Source organism: Xiphophorus hellerii, chromosome 10 (genome assembly GCF_003331165.1).
Source record: "Xiphophorus hellerii strain 12219 chromosome 10, Xiphophorus_hellerii-4.1, whole genome shotgun sequence".
NCBI lineage: Eukaryota > Metazoa > Chordata > Actinopteri > Cyprinodontiformes > Poeciliidae > Xiphophorus > Xiphophorus hellerii.
Window position 1 is genome coordinate 8,316,692 of NC_045681.1, and position 12,182 is coordinate 8,328,873.

The 12,182-nt window shown below is 35.7% G+C and overlaps 1 protein-coding gene across 2 annotated transcripts; it reads left to right on the forward strand.

Moving 5' to 3' along the window:
* The first annotated feature begins 418 nt into the window (after window positions 1-418).
* On the forward strand, window positions 419-9,353 carry LOC116726692 (annexin A11-like). Of its 2 annotated transcripts, none has more exons than XM_032573522.1 (15): window positions 419-551; window positions 2,362-2,698; window positions 2,780-2,817; window positions 2,959-3,102; window positions 3,204-3,291; window positions 3,410-3,504; window positions 3,615-3,728; window positions 4,303-4,393; window positions 4,770-4,849; window positions 5,607-5,663; window positions 5,748-5,841; window positions 5,935-6,030; window positions 7,018-7,076; window positions 7,196-7,318; window positions 8,409-9,353. In XM_032573522.1, the coding sequence occupies exons 2-15, from the start codon at window positions 2,371-2,373 to the stop codon at window positions 8,466-8,468; spliced, it is 1,467 nt and encodes a 488-aa protein (XP_032429413.1). In that variant the 5' UTR covers window positions 419-551; window positions 2,362-2,370; the 3' UTR covers window positions 8,469-9,353. The 2 variants fall into 2 exon arrangements, with proteins under 2 accessions (XP_032429413.1, XP_032429414.1); XM_032573523.1 differs by having other exon boundaries at window positions 419-547.
* Window positions 9,354-12,182: the final 2,829 nt, after the last annotated feature.

A 12,182-nucleotide genomic window follows, 5' to 3' on the forward strand; every position in this document is an offset into this window, starting at 1 on the left:
AAGTGGCTAGGGAATCTAATTCAATTTAAATTTAGCTTAATATAGCTTTCTCTTTAATCTATTTCGAGATATATAAATCTCGAAATAGATTATATATATATATATATATATATATATATATATATATATATATATATATATATATATATATATATATATATATATATATATATATTGTGTGTTTGTTCTTAAGTTCAAACCACTCCAGGTTCCACAATCCTTCAGACAGGATGCATTTTGTCATTTTATTACATTTTAGGGGGGAAAAAGCCCGTGACGTAGCGATGGAAACCTATCCCTGGACTTTATTTTAGGGTCATGCAATCTTATTAGGTGGGAATGGAAAAAATGACAGTTGATGTCTTGTTTATTGCGGAGAATGTGGTTGCAGCTCTCTGAGTCACCAGCAGCCTCGTTGGGAGTAAAGGTTGTTTAAAAGGGGACGGAAACGGAGCCTGCAGATGGACCCACCCACCTATGTTAACTCCTCTAGTCTCCTCTCCCTCGCGTTTCTCTTCCTGGATCTGACGGCGCAAGCCAGTAATCTGTGAGTAAGTGTTTCTGTAATTTCACAACCTAAAATCAAGAAGGAATTTTAGGGTTTTTCTAGACGATTCTAGTTCGTCTAGAAAAAGAAGATTCAACAGTTTTGAGACTTTTTGTTTCCGAGACTGGAATGTAGTAGATTAGCCTTGACCAAATAAAACTGATTCTGCGCAGAAGCTGCAGCAAAAGCTTGTCTTTTTTTTTCGATGAAAATGGTCGCAGCGTTGTTTTTGTTTTTACACTATACCTAGCAAGCCTCCTATTACGCGTTTCTCCGTATTATTAAGGTCGGTTGCTAAAGGCGCAAAGATGATAGTTTTCTTAAAAATGGTAGTAACAAAGAATGAACTCTGCGTCCAATTTCCTCCAAGTGCTTTAACACTTAAAATAACAAAGTTTGAGCAAAATGTCGCTTTATTATCTTCGTTAAATGCGCTTATGCGAGTACTTGGGTATTAATGCGATTTTGCTGTAAAAATCTCGCAATTTTAGCTAGCTCCGGTGTTGGAAATTCAGGCCTATGATGCTTTCAAGTTAGAAATGTTGCTGTGTTTGAGTGAGCTTCGTATTATTGTCCTTCACAAAAGTAAAATAAACGTCTAAGTCTAACTTAAGTCATCCTTAAAGTTTATATGCTGGATACACAAAGCATATCTTACAAAAAATAAAACATTGTTATATATTTCTTCTCACATCCTTTTGGCAAATAGCCTATTAGTTTTAGGGTAGTTGTAAATCCCGCCTGGAAAAAAGATTTGACAATTACGACAGCACGTGAAAGCTTCACGGCTGTTATGAGTCGAACATAATGCTGGAAAGCAGCTGGGTGTGTTCAACATATTCTAGGAATTTCTGATCTTTACAAAGAAGCTTAGTGTTTTGGGTTCAGAATAAGGGAAGTTTGATTTTAAATATTTTCTTTTATTTATTGGCAGAAACTTCAACATTGTTCGACCACAATTTAAGTTACTTTGTATGAACTGACTTGACTTTTGTTCATTTTATTTCAAGTAAAAAACTAAGATGGATTTGTTTTTGGGGATTTTCAGAAATGATGATCTATGATGTGACATTCCAATAAAATCCATTATTTTGCACACTTTTGAAGTAGAGGAAAAATGTTACGTGTTGGTTTTGAAATTATATAAAAATGTTGTTTTCTGTATTAGTATTAAGCCTCTCACTCTCATACCCCAAAATAAAATTCGGTGCCACCTGTCAAGTTGTCTAATTAGATAGCCTTCACCTGTTTGTAATTTAATCTCAGTGTAAATACAGCTGCTTAGTGAAGGCCTCATGAGTTTGTTAGTGCACATTAATGAACAAACAGGATTGTAAAGATGAAGGAATACACCAGAAAATTCAAGGTTAAAGTTTTGGAGAAATCAAAAGCAGGGTTGGATTATAAAACATGATTAGAAGTTGTGATTATCTTACAAAGCACTGCACAACATCAAATCTACTAAGATATGACCGTCTACCTTATAGCTTATCACCTAACTTCCTTAGCAGTCCTATTTGCAGTAATGGGAAGTTACAAAGCCACGTCAATGATTGTTCAATTTGAACAGGTCTTGCAGTGGATGCATTTGCATGTGAATGTGGAACTAAAGATTTTTTTTTTGTTTGTTTTTTTTTACTTTTTGATGTTTGTGGTTTGGATATTGGGACTATATCAACATGTGATGAAAAGTGATAATATTTTTCTTTGAGAATCTCAATTTAAAACTAAGGGTTGTTAAGCAATTTTACATTAGGACCTCGGAAATTATACTTGGTTAGACAATGTTCCTTAAGTGTACATTATACTTCCAGATTCTGAAGATGAGTTACCCAGGATACCCTCCACAATCTGGCGGATACCCACCACAGGGAGGGGGCTACCCACCTCAGCCAGGGGCATATCCACCCCAACCAGGCGCCTACCCTCCGGCAGGGGGCGGCTATCCTCCGGCACCTGGTGCCTATCCTCCAGGAGGAGGAAGCTACCCCCCACAGGGTGGCGGATACCCTCCTCAGGCTGGATACCCGCCAGCAGCAGGGGGATTTCCCCAAGCTGGAGGGTACCCTGCTCCAGCCGGAGGCTTTCCTCAGGCTGGTGGCTACCCTGCACAACCGGGTCAGGGAGGTTATCCCTCCATGCCTCCAGCAGGTGAGGCCACCAGAAAAATTTACATTTTGTTTAAAAGGAGAGTTCAGTTACATGTTGACTGTTCCGCTGTTTACTTTGCAGGGGGAGGCTGGGGTGCAGCACCAGGTGGCTATGGCGCGGTAATTGAATCCTTATTTCTGCATCTCTGAAGTGGACTGTCTTAAATAAAATGAACAGATAAAGTCTAACTAACCTTCATCTGTTTTCTAAGATTATTTTATCTGAGTTTAAGTCCTCATAGCCCTTATACTTTTTTGCAGCCCGGAGGGGCTCCGCAGGGGTATCCAGGGGGCCCTGCCCCAAGCCAACCAATGCCAAATTATCCTGGAGCCCCTGCTGGTGGCCCCTCGATGCCTGGATACGGGGGTGGCGTTCCAACCAACCCTCAGGCGCCAGCAATTCCTGTAGGTTATACTTGTGCTTATTCAATAATTCCTCTTAAACTTCATACAGCCAAGTGAATACACCTGTGTTTTGTACTTTATGTGCCGATATGCATTTATAGAAAGGATACAGGGGTTCCATCAAAGATTTCCCTGGAGCTGATCCACTGAAAGACGTTGAAGTTCTTCGGAAAGCAATGAAGGGCATTGGTGAGTCACCCCGTGAAAATAAATCCATGAGATACTTTCGTCCATTCACTATTGGTCCACTTCTCAGTCACAGTTCAAAACATTTGAATGGATTTTAAATACAAAAACTTTGAAACAGGAACTGATGAAAATGCCATTATTGAGCTCCTGGGAAATCGCTCCAACAAGCAGAGAGTTGCATTGGTTCCAGCCTACAAGACTACATATGGAAAGGTTGATTTGCTATATATATATATATATATATATTTTTTTTTTAATTTTCCTTTCTGTGCTTTTGTGTTTACATTTTCATTCTGTTCTGTTTTTGTTTTATTGCCTTCTAGGATTTAGTCCGTGATCTTAAGTCTGAACTTAGCAGTGACTTTGAAGACCTGGTTCTTGCCATGTTAAAGACCCCTACGCAGTTTGATGCCTCTGAGCTGAGGGAGGCTATAAAGGTTGGAATGGATTGGTTTGATTGCATTTGATTCAAGTTAATGCATGATCTCAAGATAAATGTTTCCAAGTTGTATGGTGTTTCACATAATATATATGATCCACTTTTGAGAAAACTTTATCTGATCCAAATACATGCAGTATAATTTAATTTAAATTGAAGTACGGTCTTATTCAGTTGATTATGAGGCCAATTGAAAAAAAATGGTGTTAAAGAAAGTGTGTATAGCAGCAGCGGTTTGTTGTTTAATTGAGAAAAATGATACAACTAAGTATAGAAGCATTGGGTCAGAAGTACTTTCTAAGACAAAGAAAAACAAAATGAAATGTAAATAGTACTTACCGTAAATCCTTTTCATACATAGATGAAAAGGATTAGGAAAATTGGCCAGTTTGTCCTCTACATACTTAAGCATAAAATACCACAGCTACAAACTATGAAGTTTGTAACTGAAAGGAAAATTTGATCATGAAAAAAAAATTGTTTTGGTTCCTTTTTTACTTTAGTACCCACATTGTCATTGGAGAAATATGTTGAATGCCTTACTAAACATTTTTAATTTGTTGTATTTTAAGGGTGCTGGAACTGATGAAGCATGTCTGATTGAGATTTTATCGTCACGTTCCAATGCAGAGATTCAAGAGATCAACAAAATCTACAAAGCCGGTGAGTCAGTCCTGACATTTATTAGGTGTTTGCAACAAAAACAGCTTTCTAGTTCAGCAACACAGCTTAGTGCCTTTGTTGTTTTTAGCCAAAGAGGAAAACTGAGGCTCAAATCAGCAATATTGCACGTGTTATTTTCATAAGTTAGTCTGTTAGACAATTACAATATTATATATTTTTTTAAATAAATCTTTGCATGTTTTGTGTTATACATTTAAAATTTTCATAAACATTTATGATTTTCAATACCCCACATTGACACAATGCCATGACTTGTATTAAGAAAATCTCTTCTCCATCTGAGAGGCCTACATGTGAGTTGAAACCAAATATTGAATCAACGTTTTTTCCCCTAAAAAATGTACTTTCCTTTCAGAATACGGAAAGAAATTGGAGGACGCCATTACCAGCGACACCTCTGGTCATTTCCGCAGACTCCTGGTGTCTCTTTGTCAGGTAGATTTGTCTTGATTTTAAGCATCGCAAGCTATTGGGCAGCTAAATCTGAGATTAGGGTTACATAATATGAGGCATGAAGTATGTTTTTACCCTCGAGATACTCAGAGACCATAAAGTCAGTTAGAGTTTGCAGATCCCACTCTGAGAGCTGATCACAATGATAAAAACGTGGGAGAGGCGGGGGGGAGAAAAAATCATGCATCTGCAAGAGTTGTGCTTGTAGTGTGAATATGTGTGTGTGAAAAAAAACATGCAACTGCAAGAGTTGTGCTTGTAGTGTGAATATGTGTGTGTGAATGACTAGGTGTTGTGTGAGACGCTTTTGGGGACTTGATGAAGCGCTCTACAAGTATAGGCCATTTACCATTTATTCATTTTTGTCATGTTACAACCACATGAACACCAAAACAAAACTGTATTTTTTCTAGAATGTTACACTACGAAGTTGTACATTATTGGAAAGTAGAGAAAAATTATTAATAATTTCCAAACTGGTTTTTACTCCTAAAATCTAAAGTGTTATGTTCAACTCTCCAAAGTCTTTGTGTAGCCACATTTCACTGCAATTACAGCTGCAACTCTTAGGGTATGTTACCAACATCTTTGTACTTCTTGAGACTTAAATTTGTGCTCATTGTTTAAAAAAAATAGCTCATGCTCAATCAGAGCGAGTTATTTGGCTGAAGCACTACCCCTGCTTGAAGTTTCGTATGTACTCTGCCTCGCTGATGTCGTTTTGTTTTATTCAAATCAGGGAAATCGTGATGAAAGGGAGACTGTTGACATCTCATTGGCAAAACAGGACGCTCAGGTATGGCTTTCAAGCTGGTTCATAGTTGAAAATGAGTTTAGGAAGAACTTAAAAACAAGATCATCAAGTTTTCTCATTTCTTAGAAATTGTATGCGGCTGGTGAAAATAAAGTGGGTACTGATGAGTCACAGTTCAATGCAATCCTGTGTGCTCGCAGCAAGCCCCACCTGCGTGCAGGTGTGTCATTTGCTTGTTTTCTTTCTTTCTTTTTTGCATATAGTATGATTGTAACCATGCTGTTTACTTTTCTTTCTCTTTTTTTGCTGCCAGTTTTCCAGGAGTACCAGCAGATGACTGGGAGAGATGTTGAAAAGAGTATATGCAGGGAAATGTCTGGAAATCTGGAGTCTGGGATGGTGGCTGTTGGTGTGTTCACTTTTAGTTTCAGCCATTGTTCTGTCTTAAGAGGCAGTCTAAAACCAGTCAGGCAGCTTAATAATTCATAATCAAGATGAGTAGGCTGTCTAAATTCTACTATTAATATACAATCGCAGGATTTGACAGCGTCTTGCAAAATTATTCATTCATCTTGATTTTCTTTTTACCTTTTATCACATTACAATCACAAATTTGATTGTATACCTTTAGGATATTGTGTGCTTCATCAACACAAAGTACAGCAACACCACAGTGTTTGGGACTGTTGTGTTAAGTGTTGGGTTTCTCTCCCATGCAGTGTTTGCATGTAGTCTATTAGGTTAATTTTTCGTCTCATCTGACCAAATAGCCTTCATGTTTCTGCGGTTTTCCATGTTTAGGGTTCCTATGCAACTTATTTCAGTACTTTACCGGTCTGGATAATTAAAAAAAAAAAAAAAGTAGAATTATTGACAATATATGTACATTCACTTTAACCCTTGTATTTTTTTTTTTTTTGCATTGTTTAGATGTTGTGTTCTTACTTATGACCATCTTTTTTTTTTTCCCTTCTCCTGTTCTACTTCTCTCACTAATGCCATTCCTTCTTTTTTCATTTTTGAATCCCCTTCTTAAATCATTTTGCACTACTTTGTGTTGATCTACCACATATAATACCAATAATATACCTTGAAGCTTGATTGTAACAAAATGTGGAAGAATTGAATAGTTGTGAATATTTTTACAAGGCACTGTGCTTGACATAAGTTTGACAGTAAACGTAATATGACAAAAGCATAACATTTATCATAACATTTCTTGAAGTTTGTCATTAAACTACATGAATAAAAGCACACAACATCACAAGAAAGGTGGATTAACAGACTTTATCATTTTTGACTACTAGAGACTTTGAAAAAATAAGAGAAGGATAAATTCTATAATTTCTATCACAGAAAAAGCAACACGTTACATTCTGGTCTCTGTTCATTTTAGTCAAATGCATCAAGAATACTCCAGTCTACTTTGCTGAACGGCTCCAGAAGGCCATGAAGGTACACCTTTCCATTATCTTTTCATTTCTTTATAATAGTGAAAAGCTGTTGCCATCCCATAATGTGTATTAAAGGATGGAAAAGTGTAATGGACGTGTAATGGAATGATTTGCTAACAGGGAGCAGGGACCAAGGACAGGACCCTCATCCGTGTCATGGTGTCCCGCTCTGAGGTGGACATGCTGGATATCAGACAGGAGTTTCTGAAGGCCTACGGGAAGTCACTGTACAATTCCATCTCTGTAAGCTCCACTCATCATGTTCATTTTGTTAAAGTCCAAGTTTCACCTAAGGCACTCTCTGCAATTATTGGTAAAGAGGTGTAAAAAGCCTAAAAATGAATATATCTTAATTGTAGGGGCACTTATTGTGAACACTTTTTAAAACTGCATTTAATTTAAATTAAGTTGTTTTCTTTTTCTTTTTTTTTTACAAAAACATAACTACTGACTCTACTGCATTTAATAGTTTGTGTATTTTGCCAATAGGACAACACTTTGTTTTCTCCTTTAACATTTTGTAAGGTTGGAACATACAGAGAAAAATCTTTGACAATTCCTCTTTGAAAGAAGTAGAGAGATTTTTTTTTTCCTGTGTCCTCTTTTGCTTTGTTCTCTTCAGCTCACATTTCAGGGTTTTTTTTTAAAAAGAAGTTAGGCATATAAAGCCAGATGGCCATGGAAGAAAGTGGATTTTCATGGTTCAACGCAGGTGAACTGTGTCTCCATTGATTTTCCATATATTCTGGGTTATCACCTTCTCGACCGTCCCCACAGTAACAGATTTTCAGTGTTTTTGTGAGAGTCCATCTTATTTTTAACGTGTACTGGTTTATATTCAGGAGTTCAAGGTAAATGAGTTTAATGCAATCCTGGGTAACATAAATGTAACTTTTATTTAAGACCAACTGATATTTAGAAGAGTTTAAGGCTCCATCGTCTCTAAAAATGAGAGAAAAACATCCACCGCATCACAGATTCTTCACTATACTAAAGAATCAGACATAAGGTGTTTTCTTACATATTTTGTTTTGTACCAAACCCACCTGGAGTGTTTGCTGCTGAAAAGCACGCAATTAAAGTTAAAGTCCCAGTAGTTCTTTCGGAACAAATTCATGTTCCAAATAAAAAACAAATTTTTTTTTAGAAATGGATTACTTATTATAATCCTAAAGATACTTTGACTTTAAAACTATAAATAAAAAGTAATCTAAACGTTTCCCTGCGCAATTGCTACTTCAATAAAGATTTTGTTTAAATGTAAGGCCACAATGAGTTTGGAGGGTATTGTATTTGCTTGTGTAATATATTTTTGTTTTTGTGTGTTTCTCAGAGTGATACTTCAGGGGATTACAAGAAACTGCTGTTGAAGCTGTGTGGCGGAAACGACTAAACAGAATGACCACAGAGGGACAATATATACGTCCACACTGAAACGATATACGTAGGACATATATCACGTCTGATGCATGCCGCAAATGCCTTTAGCCAATCAATATTGATTATATATTTTCATATATACTTAAGATGATTTTTAATATACTATTGGGTGACAAATCAGGTTTTAAAGAAATAGATTCTTGTGTGATTTGTGCCACATTTCCTACATCATTTAAGTTTAACCTATATATTCTGTAGTAAAATTGTCTGTCCCACATAATAATATATCAATTTTACATTGTAATCCTTTGAACTTAAAGTCTGCTGTAGTTTGCAGCTTTCTTTAAAGAAAATCATCTTTAAGGAAAGAAGGAACATAAGCATGGACAGTGACTATGCAATTTATTTAGTAAATAAAATATTTAGATTATAGCTCACAGTTTTGCTGTGGCAATGAAGGTATTAAAACTCCAGGAATGTCATATGAGTCTTATCAAAAAGAATTTTTTAACAAAACTCCCATAAGCAGAAGTCACATGATAAGATTCATGTTTAGGAAGCCATAATTATGCTTACACTAACTTTTGAATGTATGAAATTAAAAAAAAAAAAAGCAAAAATCCTCTCCTCTCTGCTTTTAGTTTCACAATTTTTTCCTCTGCTTGCAAGCCTTTGAAAATTAGCTTTAAATGTTTTCCTGTAGCTGCTTAATTTTTATGGCAATGTTATACTAAGTGCCAATAAGCCAAAGACTAACAGATCATGTTATACAATTTTGAGCGTGTTGCTCTGTGAGTTGTTTGCATGTAAAGCATGTCAGCCACACATAACATTAGGATGTAACAGCCAAAATATAATTTTTTTTGTTTAATAAATAAAAACTGTTTACTTTGCCTTACGTTGAGTCTTTGTTGGGATTTATGCTTTACTGCCAGTAGAGGGCCCTGATTCACTTTTTAGTTTCAGTTCATGTTGTTCGGTGGCGGTTTTTCTGGAACTGCTTGTAACACCAGAACTGAAAATTCATTCAGTTTTATTTTTTGATTTTTATTTCAAAAGACATAAATCAGTACTCTCCACAAAAATTTAAAACAAGGTTGTTAAAAATATACTATGATAATAGAATATGGAAAAGGAAAAAACACGATGTACATGCATTTCAAATATTACAAAGGAACAGTAATATAACTTTTTGTAATAACACAGCTTCATAAATCTCTTATGACCATAATATGCCACAGGTTTTTTGTGCGTATAGAATTTATTAAATTGAAAATTAAAAATATATATGTATTTTACTGTATAAAACCTGAAATACCCAAATTAAATCAGTTTGTGTTTATACAGTTCTAAAAAAATTGTTTCCGTAATTGTCATTGTACAAAAAGCTCCTATACATTAAAGAAACAAGTTCCTCTCTTGATCATGTGTTATGTAAGATGTAATGCTCTTTTATTGTAAAAGAAAAAATGATTTATCTGTGCTGCTGTCCCAAACATACAGTAACTTGGCTATGGAGAAAATGTGGCAAATACAAAATTTCCAATGAATGCAAAACACTGTTCTGTTCTTTTGCACACTTTATGTATTAATTTTATGTACTCTGTGACTGTTTAAAAGATAATTGGATGCTCAGAGGATTATCAGCCTTTAAAGGCTTAACCTTATCAAGAGACCTGTCAATATCTCCCCCTTTCTCTCTAAAATTTGAATACAAAGATTTTCGGCCCATCAGTTCCCAAAAAACAATCTCCAGAGAAAAAACTCTGCTATACGTCGAGTCAAAAAGCCTCTTAATTTTCTCCAAACCAACTTATTTTTCTGCTTTCTTAGTAGGAGGAAAGTCAGCTACAACAGCAATTTGATTGACCTTCTCTCCTGCTAATGAAGCCGTTAGATTAAGAGTAATCATAAAAAACAACCATTCCACCTACCACATTTTCTACTACAATTTTTAAGTCACTTCTAGAACAAAACATATTTGTGTAATCTACTCCCAATAAATGTGGCTTACCAGATGTTCCACAAATGTCATTAATGTAGAAATTAAAATGCAATTCTTGTGGAACTCCACATTTTTATGTCAATAAATGTAGCTTTAGCACATATTGATTGTTTGCTATTTTTTGTGAAACATTGGATTTTCAAAATTTTCTACACAATGACTGTTTTGCAAGCTTCCTTCTCTGTGCATCTCAAACATCACTTTGTGTTCAAAGTTGCCTTTTATGTGGCTAAAGTAAGCAATTTCCTTTACTGTAAAATTACTAAGTAAAATGATGTTCAGGTCCACTTTGTGCTTTACGTGATATGCAACACAGAGCTCTTCTAAAGGCTATAAATAGGAGATGTGGCTGTCCTAAAGTCTTCTTTCTGTCTTGTTCACTCGCGTTAAAGTGCAGCCTCAGAGGGAAAGTATTGTTGAGACAAATGGCCTCTCTTTTCTAACTTCACCATTACTCACATAAATGAAAAGAACCCACCAGCCTGACGACAAAGAAGGATAAATATTTTACGTTTTATATGTGTATTCTCCATTCAGCTAGGGCTGTCTGCACTGATACCTCCTGAAATATAGGTCAAAAGGAAATCAAAGGAGGGGCTTTCATGAGGTTTTTATTTTAGGAGACTGCACTCCTGCCTGATCCTGATTTCTATAAAACATTCTTTAAATATTAACGTGGATGTGATCAAAAGACGCACAGCTTGGCTACATGCAAACAGATATAGCTCCTAAGACACTTATTGGTGTGACATAAAAAATCTTCAAATATCTTGACATTTTATTGCATGACTAAACTAGTCTTACAATAAAAATATTGTTAAATCCACCATTATTTTTGAGAACCTTTACTTACCGTGGAAAGATTTCCATTTTATTAGTTGCTCTGCTTTTAGTACTTTACATAACCACTTTTTTAATGTGACAGAACTTCATCTTGAGGTGCTTTTCAACATATTAAGTGTTTGTTGTGTTGCAGAATAGTTTTAGTTTCACCTGATCAATTATGATTCCAGTTGTCAGAATCATCTTTATTACACAACATAAACAAAGCAACGTACACAAACACAAAAAAGCAGAATGCTAATATGTTTAAACTATGGATTGTAATTATACTTGATGCAATAAAAGTGCACAAATACATATCAAAGTGAGGAGTGAAAAGTCCTCACAACAAACTTTTCAAAGTTTGTTGATTGTGTAGATGATGGTTGGTTAAAACTGTTTCTAAAACTGGAGTTGTTGTTTCTACTCTGGCAGGCTGTAGCATCTCCAGCACGTCAAAGAGGAGAAGATGGGTTTGGTTCTTGAAGATGTTTTCTGCTCTGTTTATTCTGTGTGCTGTGGCAAGGTTTTCCAGAGGGGTCAAAAGGCACCCAATGGGCTTTTCTGCGATCTTAAATGACTTTATTCAAAGGTGTCTTGTTTGCAGTTTTGCAGCCCACGTACCGGACTCGTGCAGTAAATGAATGATTGGCATGTGGAATCCCGACAGCATTGTAGTTGCATTAGCCTTTAACAGGTTAACAATACCACAACTTTACTGTCTGTGCATGTGGAAATACATCATTATGACATACTTGTGATACTAGGACATAAAATGATTTTGCTTCTATAATAATGGACACATTTAGTTTAAGACTGTACACATCTTTAAAAAAGTGTCAATAATCTTGGAAGGTGCCGTATATGTATAAAGCAAACAAAAAATATGTGTCTGCTTTA

Bases quoted from the DNA above. Each gene is read 5' to 3' on its own strand.
- LOC116726692 (XM_032573522.1), top strand. From the start codon at position 2,371: ATGAGTTACCCAGGATACCCTCCACAATCTGGCGGATACCCACCACAG. The intron at 3,292-3,409 runs GTGAGTCACCCC...ACTTTGAAACAG, and splicing joins GAAAGCAATGAAGGGCATTG to GAACTGATGAAAATGCCATT. The intron at 5,842-5,934 runs GTGTGTCATTTG...TTTTGCTGCCAG, and splicing joins CAAGCCCCACCTGCGTGCAG to TTTTCCAGGAGTACCAGCAG.